The 20,602-nt window shown below is 30.6% G+C and overlaps 1 protein-coding gene across 1 annotated transcript; it reads right to left on the reverse strand.

Annotated features, from left to right (window-relative positions):
* Positions 1-266: 266 nt before the first annotated feature.
* Positions 267-18,028, reverse strand: LOC132713243 (dynein axonemal heavy chain 3-like). The gene is made up of 3 exons (XM_060695745.1): positions 17,822-18,028; positions 12,475-12,567; positions 267-467 (listed from the first exon to the last, which is right to left on the reverse strand). The coding sequence occupies exons 1-3, from the start codon at positions 17,834-17,836 to the stop codon at positions 291-293; spliced, it is 285 nt and encodes a 94-aa protein (XP_060551728.1). The 5' UTR covers positions 17,837-18,028; the 3' UTR covers positions 267-290.
* Positions 18,029-20,602: the final 2,574 nt, after the last annotated feature.

Genomic DNA, 20,602 nt, shown 5'->3' on the forward strand with positions numbered 1-20,602 from the left:
ACAGCAGCGCATTTTGTCTCAAAACTCAACTATCTTTAGTATCTCTGGTTACTGTACATTTAGGTGTTCAGTGACTGCCCGCTGTAATATTTGGCTCAAAATTCGTATCTGGCTAATACTGTGGAAATTGCATGGAGGTAAATTATCACAATTTTGTGCTTCAAATTTAAATCAACCCTATATGGGCTGGTGGCATGTCCAATGTCCTTACTTGATAGTAAAGACTTATTTGTGATTCAAGGGGTGGATGGATTCTCATTAAACATAGACTAACTGGACTGAACCATATATTACTTACTATTTTTATTGTTTTCATATATATACGATGATGTAAGATGGCTTGCTGTTGGACTGTAGTTATTGCCGATAGAGTCACTGACTTGTATATGATGTTTCTTTTCCTTGATTGGCGCAGCTTTTGTCCATGATCCACGTTCTAATATCTGTGGCCTCTCACTCAATGCAGGCTGTAATGTACAACAAAAACTTTCAGTTGATTTATAATGCATATAGCATTGCTTATGAAGCTTCTTTTTGAGACAGTGTAACTATTAGTAAGCACTTAAAACAAATAACAAGTCAGAAAAGACTTCAAGAAATAACCTCCAATGAATTAAACCTCCAATGAATAACCCCTTATGAATAACCTTCAATGAATAACTCCTAATGAATAATTAACCTCCAATGAATAACCCCTAATGAAAAACCTCAAATGAATAACCCCCAAGGAATATTACCTCCAATGAATAACATAAAGGGAATAACCTATTAATTGCATGTAAGCCTTTTACATGTAACCTAAGATGAATAAATGCAATGGAATAATATTACATTTAAAGAACTAACCCTAACCATGCTGGAACCAGCATGGAACCGAAAGTGACCAGCCTTTGCTACCAGTATAGAGCCAGGTCTGCCTGCACAACTTTGTAGTCTGACTAGGGCCGATACTGCTGACTGACAAATTTTAATTGTTTTCATCTTGATAATGGACTCTTCCAAAAAAGAAAGCTGGAAAGGTTCAATAAAGAATTTCAGGTGGTTAAGAATAAATATTGAAAGAATAATTGATCATTATATTGATAAGGCCTATTTGTACTTTCAACAAATAAACAAACGTCTTTCAAAAACACTGAATCAAAACATGTCAACATTTCCCATATAAAAGTACACTCTTTCTTAAAGAGTGCATTTTATTCATTTTAATCTCAATCAAATATTTTCATTTTGATTTGTCAACATAAACTTTAATATCTTTTCAAAGCAGTATAGTATTTAGCAATCAACGACTTTAAATTGGCAAAAGCAATTGATTATAACTTTTATCAATAACGTGTCAACAAATTGTCCGAGCCTCTGTCAGAGTGATTTTCCTCGTATCAAATTAAATTGAACTTCACAAATTACGACTTAACAATATACGTACATTTTAGTATTTCTTATTGAAAAAGTGTATTGCTGTCCGGCTGTCATTTATTTTATCTTAACCTTTAATGTTAGATAATTTCAGGCTAAGGATAATAAATTAGTCCTTGAAATTTGTACAATCCAACATTCATGAAATATTTCGTAAATGTAGGGTTAAAGCAGTATGACACTAGATTCATGTTGATATTTATGAAAAAAAATTTTTAAAATGCTCTAATTTAGAAAATGTTTGTGCAAATAAATAAAATTCATCCAATCAAAAGTCATTTTCCATCCATAGAAATTTCACGTAAAAAGTCAAAATATGTCGAAATTATCAATCTCAATGCCTAAAATAGTAAATGGACTGAAATATGAGGATAAAATTAGTAACTCAATTCCCTTAGTTGACCAACAAAATGTTAATATGTTTTTTTGTTAATTTTTTGTTGGGTTTAACATCGCACCAACACAGTATAGCTCATATGGCCACTTTCCAGCTTTTACTGGTGGAGGAAGACCTCAGAAGCCCCTCTGTACATTATTTCAGGCATAAAAAGACACCAGAGTTAAGAACCACTAACATTTCATAAGCTAGCTACATAGCTTGCTCACATAAAGATCATCCCCAAGACACTGGCAAGGCTTGAACCTACAGGGCTGAGAGGCAAGTAGTTTGATGTCAAAGACCTTTAAACCACTCAGCCACGGACGCCCCTACAACTTTGTAAGTATGTCTTAGATTATGACTATTTATTCACTCTTTGAAACTATTGTTATAATATATTTGTATAAAGTTTGAATGTTTGAAAATGTGTACACTCATCTAGAATTGTTGCTTTAAAGATAGGTATGTGTCATTCAGGTAGTGTCAACATCAGTTTTTTGCCTTGTCTTGTCATTTTTACAATGATTTATTTGTATTTAGAAATTTAAAGTATTCAAATAAGATCTGTGAACTCAAATTTCTACCTATATGATTTTTTCCCACAAACTGAAAAAAAATTGCTTACAAGGGAATTGTCAAACTTTTATAAAATTAAGAATTGTGATATCGGACATATTGTTGATAACAAAAAAATCTTTGTGAATAAAGAAAGCAAGAAACTCTGTGAAAAAAATCTTTGTGAAAGCAAAAAAAGTGAGCAAGTATTAGTAAGAAAGTTTTTGTGATTTAAGAAAGTGAGTAAGTTTTTGTGAAAGAAGAAAGTAAGTCAATCTTTATGAAAAATGAAGGAGATTAAATCTGGCACAAAAGACTTTAATTTAAGAGCCTGTCCATTTTATTCACAATAAGGTGTAAAAAAAAATGTTCTATACATGTATATATATGGATATCTAACATGGGAGATGAAGCATTTATTTCTCTTTGTCTCATAAACATTTTTTGAATGATGCCAAATTTGTTTATGCCAATATTTTACTTCTACTACTGCAGAAATAACTGTCACTTTGGTGCAGTAATGGGTTAAGTCCTTCTAAATTTAATAGGACTTAACCAGTTATTGCACTAAAGTGACATGTTGTAACTTACACAGAAAAACAGGCTCCAGGTACATATGAGAAGACACTTGAAAATGATTCATAATTGCTACCTTATTAGACTTGACAATGGTGTAAAACTGATAGAATTTGTTGAAAAATATACTAAACTGTACTCCTGTACATTTTGAATATTTCAATTTTTTCATTCATTTTTGATGTATCATTCATTCTAAACTGACAGGCTTTCATAAATCACCAGAAGTCACAAGTGGTCTGTGGCATACACCCAAGAATGGGCTGTATTTTATGCTTTTTCATGATAACAAATACAAAATTATATTTCTAATTTGTACACTATCAGGTTATATAAAGCATTCAAATTTAAATTAATTCATTTCCTTGCAAAGTGTGTAAAGCCAAAATATTCAAATTGAAAATGCACTCTTTTCTTTTTTAACTTATAATGGCCCAACTGAATCATTAAAATATTTTCTGCATGCACAAAGTGCTTTTCAAAAAGCCGCAACTGCAGGCAAAATTTCTTGCTACTACAAAAAAAATTTTTATTGCAGACTTCTTTTGCTAAACCATTACAATAAAAAGTGTTAATTTTAATCTTAAGCCCACTTACGCACTTCACAACAGACTGCCTCAAATTTTCTGTGGCTACTAATAGATTTATGATGGGAAGTGCACTGAAATTGTATCATGTCTTATTTTTAAAGAATATAAACAATTAACTTTACAATTATTTTATTGGGTATTCATTCTTAAAGTTTGCATGTCATACCTACTAAAATGAATGTAAAAACAAAAAGCACCTGTCCCTACATGACAATGTCTGGAGTTTTTATTACCAAAAGAAAATTAATTGTACAGCCTAAGATGAAGGTAATATAATTTGTACTCAGAAGAAAGCAGTGACAAATTTATAAGTTTGTGTACAAGACTAAAATGCCAGTAATCACTGTGCTTTTAGTGCTTTCTTTTTTCAGGCTTTTTTGTGCTTAATTTCTTTATTCAGGCTTTTAGTGCTTACTTTATTCAGGCCTTTTTTGTGCTTTCTTTATTCAGGCTTTTTGTACTTTCTTTATTCAGGCTTTTTGTGCTTTCTTTATTCAGGCTTTTTTGTGCTTTCTTTATTCAGGCTTTTTGTGCTTTCTTTGTTCAGGTTTTTTTGTGCTTTCTTTATTCAGGTTTTTTTGTGCTTTCTTTATTCAGGCTTTTTGTGCTTTCTTTAATCTTTATTCAGGCTTTTTGTTCTTTCTTTATTCATGCTTTTTGTGCTTTCTTTAATCTTTATTCAGGCTTTTTGTTCTTTCTTTTTTCATGCTTTTTGTGCTTTCTTTAATCTTTATTCAGGCTTTTTGTTCTTTCTTTTTTCAGGCTTTTTGTTCTTTCTTTATTCATGCTTTTTGTGCTTTCTTTAATCTTTATTCAGGCTTTTTGTTCTTTCTTTATTCATGATTTTTATGCTTTTTTTATTCAGGCTTTAAGTATTAATTACATCAACTTTCAAGGTCAAAGTTCTGTGGTTATTTTCTGGGCTTAAATATTATACTATTATTATAAATAAGGGAAGACAGACCTTCGTTTAAGGTCATTTAACAAGTGATTAATTTTCTTTAACCTTAAACCAATCTTGAGGAATCAAAAATAAATGTGGATCCATCAATAAGGTCACAGTTTGAATAATTTATTTTCCATGATTCCCCTAATAAGGCTTAGCAAATCTATTTGGTTTATTAAATCTGGAAAGCATTGACCATCAAACAAATTGAATTAGTACTTGGTACAATGTCTATTTCCTTTAAAAGATATTTTCTTTCTTTGGCTATTTATACTGCTGGACATACAGAAAAGAGGCATAACTGAAATAACTGAGAGTTATGGGACCTGTGCCCATCATGATAATTACAAAGAACAAGCTAGTGTGTGAAGTTTCAACCCACTCTTCAGTAAGTTTTTGAGATTCCCGAATTTGCATGCAAAAACGTAATGTTCAAAGACTAAATAATAGAGTGATGGCGATGTTGACCCTGGGTTGAATATATTATTCAGCTCTCCCTATATTTGAATATTCAAGCTGATGACATAGATAGCTTCAAATTATATTCTGGTTAATTCTTGACCATGAAAGGGAAACAATAGAATGACAATAGAATGTTAACTTTGGGGAGTTCATCAAAATTGGGTAGAGTGTCAGCTAGGAATACCTTGTGACACTTATAAACAAGCATAATACTTTTAAGCCTTATTAAAAGGATAGGTATTTTATTATTTATAATACAATATCAGTTTTAAATCTGCTCTCACAGTGTATGATATATTTTTACATAAGCCAGACAAATGAAAATCCACTTATGCAAGTACAAGTAGACATTATTAACCGATAAAAACTTTCCCTAATTTTGATCGGACAAAATTCATACTATATTCTGTTTAATAGAAAAATGTGCCAACAAATTACATGAGGTTAATCATATTATGTTAATCCTTTTAATAGTACTTTTACATAAACATAAATAATTTTTTATAGCATTTAGTACTTTAGACCAGAAATAAAAATACAGAAAAGGTCAACAACGACAGTCATTGGGGCATTCTTTTCTGCAGAATGAGAACCATAATCTTGAGCCCAATGTTTTACACTTCAAAAGGAGACAGTAAGTATGTTTTAATAAAAGAAGGAATATTATTTTGGTGCCATTTTGAACTTGAATTTAATTTGTTATAAAAACATATCAATAAAACCTACAATTAAACCTACTTAATTCTTGAGGACGTTGCTCTCTTTAAGAATGGTTTTAATTTCTTTCCACTATCACTGCAATTTTCTTAACTATATTTATAGTATAACATGTACACATGTATTGAGGTTAGTAAAAATAGATTTAAATTTGAAAAAGGAGGTAAAAAACTGAAGAAAAACTGAATCTAACTAATATAAATAAGTAAGTAACAAGCAACTCAGTTGGGCAAGCCCAGTCTTTCCTCTGATCGTCAACAATGTACAAAACAATTTATATAGTACAATAATATTATATCAATAAGAGATCAATATAAAATATAAACGATAACTGAACATCAATTAATTTTTTCAGATCTAACAACCTTGGGAATTTAGAGATTCTCCGATTTCTATAATATTATAATGTTGACAATAATCATATAAACAGTGCCATCTTGTCTTGAAACTAAATCATTTTGTCCATGTGTGGGCCAAAGTTTAAAAATGACAGAATATTTTAGCAAAATATGCACTGATATAATTGATAAATAAAAGGTGAAATATCTGTATCACCGGTAATATGTGTTACTGATACTGAAAAAAAACCTCTATTTTTTTTGTGGTACATCTGATAAAAATATGTTGTACCTGGGATCAAAAATAATAGTATAGTTTTAGTCCTAGTTGGTACTGACAAAAAACATCTTTTTTTCATGACAAAGAATATGTGACACTGACAAAAATAATGAAAAAACACGGATCATTGTTAAAAAAATGCAGGTAAAATAATACTCAAATATATATTTCATTAATTTATACTGCCATAAATATCATTGCACCCATAAAAACATTTGCTATTTTATTTTCATGTTAAAAAGTTCTACACATGTAGCCATTCATTATATTATAGCAACATATCAATACTGGGTTTCAAATATCTGTTTAGACAGCTTACAAATCACATTTACTTTGAAATAGTAAACAAACTAAAACAAAACAGAGTAAAGAGACCCTTCTCAACACATTGTTTAAAATGGAACAAAAGAAAAAATGCTTAAGAGCCTGGTGATTCAGACTTAATATTTCACTCTTCTACCTTTTACTGAATAAAATAACCTTTACCTTGCTGATTTTCTAAAATGGACTAGTTTAGCTTACATTTTTGGTACTGTCCATTATCAATTTTGGGGAAATCAAGAAAGAAATATATAATCAAGTTCAACAGACAACCAACAGTACAGAGTCTGGTCAGATGAAAACTGGTTTAACTTATAATACTGGTGGCAAATGCTGATTTGTTTTGGTTCACATTTAGGTTAAAGGTTAGGCCAGTATTTTTAGCAGTGAATCGTTTGCCTTAATTAAGTTATGGTAAAGGTTTTAATGTCTCAAAACCAATGGAACATGGGCTCAAGCCCTATTACAATCATGACGACCACCTTACTTCAAATGACACCAGCACGGGGTACCAGACAGCAGATTGGAGAGAGGTGCAAAAAGGCTTCAAGGTTTTGGCAAGTTAAAGAACGTTAAAGCTCAGACCAGAGAAATAAAACAGTTTCTTATTTTATAATTAAAGTTTGTTCACATTCTGGTCACAGATTAGAAGTCAGAATTTTTATCACCATATTTTTACAAATGCTTCTAAAGGCGTGAGGGATATTTTTGTATATATCTACAGATTTTAAGTCATTATTTGGATAGTAAGTTATGAATGATAGCTTAAAAAACATAAAATATTTTATTTGCCCTCTTGATTTTAACTACTTAAATTGATAAACATATGGAGGCGTGCTGCTTTAATGGGAAACAGTGTTTTAAGTGTTTAATATGGAACAGTACCAATTAGGGTAAATAGTCTTATTTTAAAGCACTTGACAAACAGTCGCCTTGTTTAAGTGACTGGATTACAGCCTTCATTCTATATATCGAAACTTCTTTTAAACCCATTTTTTAAATTAAAATTCAAATGTAATTATATATAAACAGAAGATCGTTTTATAAGCTCGGCTTATACAAATATTGTGTTCTTTACAGTATAAAATTTGTTAAAAGGTTGTAAAACTATTTTAAGTAGGTATTTTATCTGTTTCAAGCAATGTTTTATAGTGGAAATTCCGTTCCTCAGACAGTATTATATATAGGTCCATGTCTTTTTAAGGCTGAAATTAAAGATAAATTTAAGCATGTCTTCTTAAAAAGTAAGAGACCCCAAAGTTCATTACCATAATGGATAATAAGTACAATTAAGGTAATTATCATGATGCAAAGATATCCAAAAGAACAAAAGGCACCACTGTATACATAAATCTGAAAATAATAAATCCTGATGCACTCACTGACCTCAAAATTTGTACAACAATTTCATATTATTACATGCTTTTCGATGGTTTATAGAAATATATCAGTGAATTAAAACTGGTAATTTCACTGTTTGAAACAGTGAAATTATCAATTTGATAATTTCACTGTTTTGAATTTAAGCCCCTTACGTTGTTTCAGTGAAATACAAGCGTACACAGACCTGGAAACCAACTTAATAAAGTGACGTCGTAAATGACGTCACGTTGTATAATTATTTGGCGCGCTATTCATTTAATATTAGGTAAAAATGTCCTTTTTAACGTTTGATTGCATGTAATAAAAAGAAAATTTGTTAAGTTTAGTGTAAGATCGAAATATATTTCACCTCGTGAACACCAAAAGTTCACATTTCACTCGTGGCTGCGCCACTCGTGAAATATACCTTTTGGTGCTCACTCGGTGAAATATATTCCGATCTTACACTGAACCTAACAAATATCCTCTATTTAATGGTATAATGAGCAAAATATCTGTCTCATTAAGTTATGATATGCATTATATTATAAATTATATGTCACAACTAAAAATAAATCTATAATTTAGATTTAAATTGACACAATATGAGAAAAAAATATCCTAAAGAAAGGAATCAAAACTTCTTTATAAGAAAAATACAATAGATTTTGTGTTTCTTTTTATCATAAGTAACTCATTTTTTCAAAGCAAAAGAACTTGCTTTTTGTGTTTCCTTTTCTAAATAGAAAATGCCACTTTGAAGGCTTTTAAACTAACTTCAATAGAAAAGAATAATACAAAAAAAATGTTTTAAAGAAAACCTCTTGTGCTTTGTACCACTACAGGTCTTATTGTTGAAAATCTTAAGTTTGATTGTTAAAAAAATAATATTTTTTCCATTTTTAATTACGTATTTGAACAAGAAAATTCTATTATTGATTTTGTGTGAAATAATACATACAACAATTTCATATTACTGGTCAGGTTGACAAAGCTGGTATTGTCAAAATGTTCCCTATAATGATAAAATAAACGAGACAAAAATCCTTGAAAAGTGTGAAATAATACCTATTCTCATTTAAAATACAGTGCCGATAAATTGTTAAATTTTGTAAACACATTTCTTTTGCGAATGGTTAATGTGTTAAGTTTGTTGACTTCAATTTACGTTACAAAGTCTTACAAAGGTATATAACTATCCAATGACAGCTTGTAAAAAATTCAGCTCAAATTTTTTTATCACCAGAATATGGAGATTACATTTACAATTAAATACCAATCAATGCATTTTCTCAATTTTCAGTTTGAAATCAATTTGTATGAATTTTCATGTCAAAATTAAAAAAAAAAAGTTCAAAATTTGATTTTCAAATAAGAAAGAATTTACAAATTCTAACTTAAAACATTACCCTTTTCCACACCTTAAGGCTTTTTAAAAAGAATAAATATATAATGAAATATCTACAAATAAAAAAAAAATAAAAAATGAAAATAGGTCTCATTATAATGTAATGATTCCAATTATTTGCAGTTGGAAAGGAATAAGTGATTAAATAGCCCAGAGTATATATGAATAAATATTTGTGTTATAGATTTATATTTAATATTTCTTTGTGTTGTCAAGTTGATTTTACGATTTCAATTGATTTATATTATACTTCTTTTCTTTGACTTTACAGCACTGTCACTTTCCGTTGGTAATGTATATATATAATGAACAAACACAGCTCCTGTGTATAATGTTTACCTTCATCTAATATCAACGTACCGTACTGAAAGTCAGGGATCAAAATTTTCACTTGTCTGCTTGAATTTACGAGTAGAAATTGAGAGAGTATGCGAAGGGATCTTGGATGAGTAGTAAAGTGTACATAGTCTGATCATAAAATTTAGCAGCTACTTTTCCTATAGTGATAATGGCTCTAAAAAAATGTTCAATCCCTGAAAAGACTATAATGATATTTTTAATTAATTTTATTATCTTAAATGCTATGCTAAATTTTTATTTGGTTTGAAACATGGGAGCAAAGATCACCCTTGAAAGCCACTGACAACCTCCAAACAAACAGGTTTACAGGAAGGTTCAGGTACCCAGTGGCCAGCATTACGTTACTGCATAAGTATAAGGCATGAATATATTGACAAAATTGCTGTGATTTTTTTGGTGCATAGCTATTGTAAAACAAGAATGTGTTTGTTAAACACAAATGCCCCCGGCTCAGATTCTTGTCAGTAGCAATATTTCAAAAAATGTTTACCCATTCACTTAGTAATGGACAGAAAAATTGCCAAAAAATTGTAAACACAAGTTATATAGCTTGACAAAGTCATGGCATTTTGTAATTGTGAAAAATATAAGTTGCCAAGTCATTGCTCTGACTTGTGAAGTTGAAAAATATTCAACTTCATGCAAGTTATCTTCCTACTAAATATGAAATACATCTGTCATTAAATAAAGGCTGTATGGGCAAAAGTGTAAAAATCTATTTTGAGCACCCGTGACCTTAACCAAATGACCCCTAACTCTATCCAAAAGAAGAATACCATGTAAGTTATCTTCCTACCAAATATGAAATACATCTGTCAATAAATAAAGGCTGTATGGGCAAAAGTGTAAAAATCTATTTTTGGCACTGGTGACCTTAACCAAACTGACCCCTAACTCTATCCAAAAGAAGAATGCCATGTAAGTTATCTTCCTACCAAATATGAAATACATCTGTCAATTAATAAAGGCTGTATGGGCAAAAGTGTAAAAATCTATTTTTAGCACTGGTGACCTTGACCCAACTGACCCCTTACTCTATCAAAAGGAAGAATACCATGCAAGTAATTTTCTTCCCAACAAATATGAAATACATCTGTCAATAAATAAAAGCTGTATGGGCAAAAGTGTAAAAATCTATTTTTAGCACTGGTGACCTTGACCCAACTGACCCCTTACTCTATCAAAAGGAAGAATACCATGCAAGTTATCTTCCTACCAAATATGAAATACATCTGTCAATAAATAAAAGCTGTATGGGCAAAAGTGTAAAAATCTATTTTTAGCACAAGTGACCTTGACCCACTGATCCCTACCCCAATCAAAAGGATGAATATCATGCAAGTTATCTTCCTACTAAATATAAAATATATCTGTTACTTAAGAAAGGCTGTATGAGCAAATGTGTAAAAATCTATTTTTAGCACTGGTGACCTTGACCCAACTGACCACTAACCCCATCAAAGTATATATTTCTATCAATTATAAATAACATCTGACTATAGAATAAGGTCAATGCACCTGTAAAAATCTATTTTTAACATTGGTGACCTTGACATTGGTAACATTGACCTTGACCCAAATGACCCCTTACTACACCCAAAGAAGGAGGACCTCCCTTGGCATGTTTGTAGTAAACTAAGACATCACATAAAGTATAAAGGCTGTATGAGCAAAAATGTTTATATTTATTTTTTAAACCAGTGACCTTGACCCTAGAGACCGCTTACTCCACAAAAAATTAGAGGACCATCAAAGGTATCCACCTACTAAATATGAAAGATATCATTAAAGAAATTAAGCAATTAGAAGAAATTTAAGATAAATCCAACTTGCCGAAATAGGTTAACCAGACAAGGCCCTATTTTCAAAGTGAAAAAAGGGAAATAACTGGGAAATATGGATGACACAGAACTTTATATAACTTGGCAATATCATGTACTTTGTATTGATAAGTAAGTGTGGAAATTATAAAGCCATTAGTATAGATAGAACTTTAGATATTTCAAATTTGCCGTTTTAGGTCATAACCATTATTCATTTTCTAAGTGCTGAAAAGGGCAATAACTTGGTAAATATGAAAGCCAGAGTTATGTAACTTGCCCAGATCATGTACTTTGTGTTGATAAGTAAGTGTGTAAACTTAGAAGCCATTGATACAGGTAGAATTTAAGAAAAATCCAACTTGCCGTTCTAGGTTAACCTCGTACGGACAGACGGACACTATATGCCCGGGGGCTGAAAAAAAATCCCCAAAATTTAACTTAAAATTAAGTGTATTATTATATTATATTATATTATTACATATATTACAGCATTATCACTTTCCACAAACAAATCATAGACCAATAAACAAAAATAAAATTGTGATATAAACAATTAAACTTGAGTTTCAACAACCACATGCATGAATTGTGTAAGAAAAAAATTTGCAAGTAAGGCCACTGCTTTATTTTCAGTTTTTTGGGAATGGTGGCCGGGCCTCTGGAGAGGAGAAAACTGTGTCACAGAGTGAAAAGGGAGAAATCTACAAACAGATTAAAAAAATTCATTTGAATATGTTAATCGTTGATTCAAAAGTGCAGGGGCATTTCAGTCCCAAATTGGCCCTAAAAAGCACTGAAAGGTCAAATTTTACAATGTCACTGGTCAAAAGGAAGATGGTAAGTCTTCTCATTCAAGTATATCATCATTACTTAGATGTGATCATTGAGTTTGAAAGTGATTTTGTTCACAATGAAGAATTGTATAATTTCTTTACACTTACTTCTCTGGCTGACAACGGAGGTAAATGTTGAATCACACTTGGTCTGTACAGCTTCTCAAACTCATTTGGCTCTGAGACTGTAAAACCATGCCTCTGTAATAGTAAATCAAACAAGTATTTCAATCATACTGAAATCAAGACCCTGAATGAGCAAATCAAACATGTCTTTTAATCCCTGAAATAATAAATAATTTAAACATGAAATGCATGTTTTGACATCAATATTTTTTTTAAATACCATTTGAATGAAAACCTTACAATCAAGCTCAAATTCATCATTGATTTTATGTCTTTAATTTATTTTTATTTACAAATGTATATCTTATCAATTTTTCACAATGTCTTGAAACATTAAGTCCTAAACATATTACTTTTACATAAGCATTCTTCTTTACATTAGCCTTTAACCCTCACTGAATACAGTACCTTACATGGACTTGTCCATTTTTCAATATGGACAAAACCATTTATCATTTTTAAGGAAAAATTTCAAAACATGTGCTGAGTAGTGTATAGTGAAAACAATGACCAGTCAAACTTATGTGTCAACTGACCTTAGTCTGCAATGGTAGCAAAGTTACTGAATCTGTTGCCACCTGAGCAGGGCCGTCTAATCATGATCTACACTGTTTGCTTTTCAGTCAGTATATATTATATGATATATTTTGAAATTTCCCTAAAAATAATTAATGGTGATGTCCAGATTGAAAGATGGGAAAGTCCATTTAAGATATTTAGTCAAGGTAAAGGTATATAATAATGATTATTTGGTATCTTATTTTTATATAAAAAAAAATCAATTAATTAGTGATGCTTTCTTATAAAATTCCAAATAACATATTATTACCAGTAAAACATTTTAATGCCCCTTAGAATATTACAACTATAAATGGAAATGATTATTCATTCTTGTTTTATACGGGAACAGTCAATATTTGTTTTGATGTCTGGCATTAGCAAATACAATATCATTAGCTGAGTGAAATGGGAGACCATTTCCTTAGGGGACTGTAGATTTCATTAGAAAACTCCTATAAATTCAATATGCAATTAAACATGGCATCATTAACATGTTATTTTATTTAATCAATGTCATCGACAGGATGTTCTAAAAATTTCAATCACAATAAAAGAAGGAAAAATAATTGGATTCCTGACAGTATATGACAATACCTGATTAACGAATAACGATCAGGTTTAGAAAATCAGCGATCATTACTAGATTTATTATAGATTCAATCTATCCATATAATGTAACATAAAAATATATAGCACCCCCCCCCCCCCCTAAATGATTTACTAATGCACTGGCATGACAGATATCATTCAAATTTTCTTCCATACCAACAAAAGAAACACAATAGTAAAATTTCTGACATTTTAAACATTAATAACTGGTATTTTCCTGAAACAAAAAGACTGAAAATTATTAAATTAGCAATTTCTAAAATAGATCATCGTAAATTATAACATAGTCCAGGCAAAGAGAGGTAAAAGGCATATCATGCTTCAGAGAAAAGCCTTTCCCTGGCTATTTTGGGAAAAAGTACCTTGCCCAGTTTTTGAAATTTGCAGTGTTTGGTACCTTTTGAATCCTCCTTCATGCTCTTTTGTTTGCATAATTTAATTACTTTGAATTGTGCAAAATTGTTTATCTTAAAAGAAATAGGATAAGTTATTTTCAATAAGAAAACTATCTTGAAATAATTTATTGAACAAAGAAAGATACAGTATCTTTTTTCTAAGGAAGATCTATATAATATCTTTGAATTTTAGTCATGCTTTTTTTCTTCTTTTTTTTTTTGAAGTATTGAAATAGAATATTGAAAACATAAAAACTGTGACTGTAAATTGGCTGTGACACAATCATTTGAAAACAGTTCAATGTGTGTACTTAAATGTACTTTAATAGGACACGATTTAGTCTGGTACACTTCGTCTAGGTCACCTGAAGTTGGCCAGTGAACACTGTGTTCTTGCCATGGAAGAGTAAATCATGTTTTCAATTATAAAAAAATCCATTGAAACTTCGGATTAAATTTCTACTGTGTGACTTACTATTATATATACTTTAACAAACCTTTTATACCATTTTTTTCATATACCTACATATTACTCATTCTTACAGACTGAAGTCCAAGTCAATTATATCATTCCTTTATTTTGTCAGTGCTGCATTAATGATTTAGGTGAAACTATTGTACACATAAAAGTTGTTTAATCAAATATGTTAATCATGTAAAATATGAAGATACAGTATAAAGTAAAATATCACTTGCACTAGCTTCGTTTTCAGAAAATTTAGCATTAAATAGTTAATAGTTCAAACTGTACAGATGGCCATGTAATTATGGTGTCTGACCTCAACCCAGGCATTGAAGGTTTGAACACTTATACTGGGGTAACAATTTTCTTCATCACAAGAGCTAAAAATATGAATACTTGTCTTTATTTAAAAGAAGAAATTTAAGTGAAAATTTTTTTTTAGATCTAATATAAGCAACTGTATAAAAATAGAATTAGACTATCATACAATGCATTGAATGCAATGCAATACAACACAATACTCTACAGTACAATTCTCTACAGTTCAATACTGCACAATACAATACAATACAATACATTAAATACAATAGGACACAGTACAATGCTCTACAGAACTATACAAAACAATACAATATATTAAATGCATAACAATAAAATTCTCTATAGTAAAATGCTGCACAACACAATACATACATTAAATACAATAGGATACTGGTTTCCTAGCAGTTTCCGTCCCCTAGCAGTTTCTGCCCATCCAGTACAGTATATTTTTAACAGTAAGGCATCCACATTACTTCATCAATCAGAGAGACATTTGTTTTCTATGCTAAACAGCACTTAAAATAGTACAACGATTTATATGTTTTGAAGTTTTGCCTGTTATTTAAAGAGAACTTGCGACTTTCAAAAATAAGCAACACCTGGGGAATTCTAGTTTGAATATCCATGTGCAATAACTAAGACCCGAATTTTAGGTAAATCAATACTTCTGAAAATATTTTTGCAGACGACATGGGAAAGATTGGGAAGTTCTGTTTGTCTGATAAAACCAACTTAACATTGATTTATGGTACTGAATTATATTAAAAATAAAAAAGATCTGGAAAACTGCTATGAATTTTTGAATAAAGGTGAAAAAAGGTGTTAAGTTTCAGGCCTATATCCAAATTAAAAAGTAAAATGAAAGTGCAACATTAAACACATGTCAATGCTGGACAGGTAGTAACGTAACTTTGTCCTGTCAAATTTATCTATCTAGTATATCTATCTTCCATATAGTCAAAACCCCTGTTGGGGACCTAGACTTGATGCACGTCAACTGACAAGAATGTTAGTAAAAGAGCTGAAATAAAAGAATATAAAAGTAAAGGAATAAAAACAGGTTAAAAACAGAAAAGGTATTTTCGATCTACAATGCAATACAAAATTGTGGACAATAAAATACGTGTACAATACAATACAATAGTGTGTATAATACAATACTTCAGGCATATACAGATCTTATGTCAGTAAAATGAATTAGGAGTTACAAGAATTTTTCATCTCAAACACTTTCTGGCATTATTCTCGAAATGGTGCCTCTGCGTAAAGGGGCGATAACTTCTACTGACTGCTTAACTATAATGTTCCTTGAAGTGGGTCGAATAATCTTTTTTTATTTATGAAAAGCGGTTAACGGTTACAAATACTATGCCATAACTCTATTTTAAATCATGTCAATTAAAATGAATCTACGTGCCATATAAACTGAATATACAGTACCCTGACTGCAGATCAAGGCAGAAATTATTTAGTCCCCGCTCCCACCGTCTATAGATAGTAAGAATCACAGTGTTGGGATAGTGTAAAAAAGTAATTCTAGAAACATATACAGTATATATTTTTTTCTAGTATATATTTTTTCTAGAATTACTTTTTTACACTATCAATATATATTATATATACAGTATACATTTTTATTAATATACATTTTTTTCTAGAATTACATTTTTACACTATCCCAACACTGTGCTGGGTCCCTGTGGAAAGAATCTGGTGGTAGATTGATCTTACATACCCTGGGACAAGATTCAAAATGCGCCCACTATATATTCTTGTTTATGCAATCTGTGTGTTCCTCGAAATGGATTACAAATGATAAAAAAATATTGTTGTTGTTAGCCAAGAGCCGCAATAGCAGCATTCGATATAAGCGGAGTTCATCGTCCGTATAGTTTGGTACAAGCAAGTGTTCTTGAGTGACATGACGTAGGTGGCACAAATTTTACTATGGCTAGATATTTACACTGTAAACAGCCATATAACACATCATTTAGAATGGACATTAATTTTACAAGAGATTAACCCTACATTTGCGGAACTTCTGACCTTTTATCAAAATGTTACACAATTACTAACATTTACTTTCCTCTTAGAATAAATATTTGCATATTTTATTTAGCAATTTGATCGACGGATATTACAGTACGGCACGTCCGATACACAAATATAGTGGACAATGCACGGCTTCTGTGTGCTAGGGAAAAGCTCATGATTTATCCAATTAAAGTTTTCCCCTTTATATCATAAATTGATTGTGTCCTATAAACTACCAAGTGAAATAAGATCAGCAAAAACAAATAAAAAAATCTAATATCTTTATATTAAATAATGGAAAAACAACATCAACGCAATCTCAAAGATTGACCCATGGCCAGTACGGCAAAATAAATTTTACAAAATTTTACATGTTCTGTTTTATTCAGGGATCTTAAGCATGACAAATTACTATTTTATCACTCTGTTCCAAACGAATGAAAAAGTACAAGGCTACTAATTAAGGTTTCGACATTTGGCACATTTTGCGTGTACATTTCTTTTAGACTTAGGCCTTTTACATATATCAAATTACTTAAGATTACTAATTCAGAAATTTAATAATCAATTTCACACCAAACCAGTGTGAACTTAGATAAATGGATTTCCGATCGGATTTGTTTTCTCTCTGCTTTTTGAAATGTCATAATAAAAGAATACACAACTCAAAAGGTGTCTATTTCTTTTCTTTTTATCAAAATTTACTTTATAAGACACCAAAATTTGCGTATATTTTTTCTCGTTCACAACAATTTTCCTAAGATTTTCACTAAGACACCACAAATTGCCTATATATTCTTATTTATTGCATTCATTTCCGCCCAGATTTGCTATATATAATAAGACATCTCACTCCAAAGTTTAAGACTTAATAGATATATATTAAACCTCGATATTATTCTTTAATATCTAATATATATAAACGCTATTAAATAATATTAAGTACCTGTTTGTGAGGCATCTTCACATCCTATATTTGAATTAAATTTCACTTTTTTTTTAAATTCACATATTATTTAATAAAGTTTAAAATCCCAGTTATTCGAATATTAATCCTGTACACTTCAAACCTTACTGTCACTTTTACCTTCTGTTTTTCAATATTTCACTGTACATAGGTGCTACGCGTAAAATAATCGATCGATAGATCTAACATGTGATACCCGTATTATGTACCCGTATAATACACCGGTCGCTATAAAATATCGTTACCCATGGCCATTTGACTTCTTGAATGACTCATGCATATTTGAGAAAAAGAGGCACATAATGGCACATATTTTTTCCCTTATTTTACCGTTTTATTGTAAATCTTAATGTAACAATTGTTAGAAAAAAAGAGTCTTTGTTGAATAGACACGTTAGTGACAATAGTTTTTTTTTCTATAGATAAATTTTATCTTACGCTAATACTAAGACTTAAATGTATGACTTAAATATAAATCTATTGTTTATGTACTATGCAATCATGAACTAATACCGGTGTTTGTAAAGAAGTAGCCGATTATATACATTTTGATTTCCTAAACCGAAATTAATCCAAATACTCGTACGTGTCAATGTTAGCCTTGCCCTACGAAATGATTCCTAATAAATGAAAACTGTGTAATAGCCTGGATAAGTGTGGAGTGCTAACACCTGGTGTCATGTCTTTTACCGAATTATGTTTAATCGTTAGCCATATAAACATCTGGAAACAAAGTGATCCCTCGGAAGCGTTAATCACAACAAAACTACAAGAGAATTGCAGACTCGGTTTGATTGAGTCTGTTCATGAGGGATAATGAATACGTGCAACATCCCTCACGCCCCCTAGCACGGGCATATAAAGCCATACTTGTAGCGTTTGTACGACAAACCATTACTACATACAAAAGTATCTATTTATTGCTCTACCACTAACTTAAGTTCCAATTTCATGTAAAATGGTGCATAAGTTTTCCGTCAGTCGTTCTGCATTTTAGAAAAAAGTCAAAACTTTAGCAACTTCAAATAAATTGATTTTGTCCATATTTGAGTATATTAGGACATTTTCCCTATTAAATAGATCTAATAAATGTTGGTTTTCACATTATGGTGTAAATTTAGTAAAAGACCGGGTAAATTGACTTCGTTTAATCTTTTTTGGATCCACTATATTCTCGGTGATATTAATCTCGGTCTTAGATGTTCATAAAGCAAACGGATTCGTCAATTTTACGAAGCACGTTCACAAGAGTGGTTAATTTTTCGGCCACCCGTCAACACCTGTTCTATGTAAATTATTTCACCGTGACAACTGTAAACAATATGGCGATCTTCATAGTTAAAGTGAAATTTCTTATTGTTTACATTTTGTATTTAGGCCCGGAGACACTCTCGCAGAAAGATAAAAAAATATTCGCAGCCCAAGTAGAAAAATCTTTAAACAAATTAATATAAAATCCGATTAAGTAATAAATTTTAAATTACAGTAAAAATACAGATTATATGCATTCTCTACTTGAAAAGTACTTCAACACTTTAGCCCGATTTAATGAAGATTGAGAAGAATTTATAAGGTATTCATTTTGGATATTTACAATTGTGCGGGTTAAGAAAATTTAATGCATCCTGAATTGATATATATCTCATTTAAAATGAAAACGGATTACAAAATGTTACAATTTGTTGTCTCATTCTGTAATTTTAGGTAATCAGTAAAAGCTAGGACAAAAATACCGTTTTTGTCCCAGGTAAAAGGGAAACAAAATATTGGTGTTGACGTTTGATCGAGGGTTCAGTTAATCTTATTGTTAACGTATATCAGAGATGATCCTCGAGATATAAGAGGATCACACAGAGAGGGAAAACATTGTAAACAAAAAGGAAAATGAAATGCAAGTAGCGAAATTAATGAAAGATCATTTAAGCCTTGTAAAATATTTTAACATTAATAAAAAGCTCTATCAAGTACATTAGCTAGTTTTGCATCATATATATGTAAACTCCAAACACATGTATTAAGAACCAATTTGATTTCATGCTTTTTTCTTGTTTTTTTTTCTCCAAATATCTTCAATTTAAGCGCATCAAGAAATTCGAATCATATAGAATGTGGTGTGATAATTATGGCAGTCCTAAAATTTCCTTTAGTGAACTTATTCTTTAGCCTAAACGACTGATTTTGGACTTTATTTGAAAAATATTCATACAAAAACAGGCTCTTTCAAATAGAATTCTATTTGAAAGACCCTGTATAAAAAGGACCTTCGGGCCGAGCTCTTGACTCAGATATCTCCATGAAAATGTTTGCTATGTTGGTTTAACAAAGATCTACATCTCTAGGTTAAATAACAAAATTTCGACAAAAAAAGTTTTTGAACTTTTATTGCTTCAACCAGAACCAATGTTGCAAAGGCAGGTAAACCAATTTCACAAATAATATAGTTACAGTCCTTAGTTGTGGTTCTTAAGCCGCTGTGTGTCATTGTGTTTTGATTTGTCGATTTTATGAAGCACATTCATTGTGTTTTGATACTGTTACAAAATATGTAAAGATTTTCTACTTAAAGTTGTATTGTCCCCTAAAAAGGGTCAGTAAGATTTTTTTTTCTTGACAGTCACAAGGTTAATATACAGCAAACTTTTGTGAAAGTCTTTTTATTTTGTTTGGTTATATTTGGTTTTCAGCCACATGAAGGTCATATGGCGACATTCCAGCGTAACAGGCGTTATATTTAAAGTGTAGAAAGATCTTTACACTTTT

The sequence above is a fragment of the Ruditapes philippinarum genome, unplaced genomic scaffold (genome assembly GCF_026571515.1).
Source record: "Ruditapes philippinarum isolate M1 unplaced genomic scaffold, ASM2657151v2 ctg647_1_1_1_1, whole genome shotgun sequence".
In the NCBI taxonomy this organism is placed as follows: domain Eukaryota; kingdom Metazoa; phylum Mollusca; class Bivalvia; order Venerida; family Veneridae; genus Ruditapes; species Ruditapes philippinarum.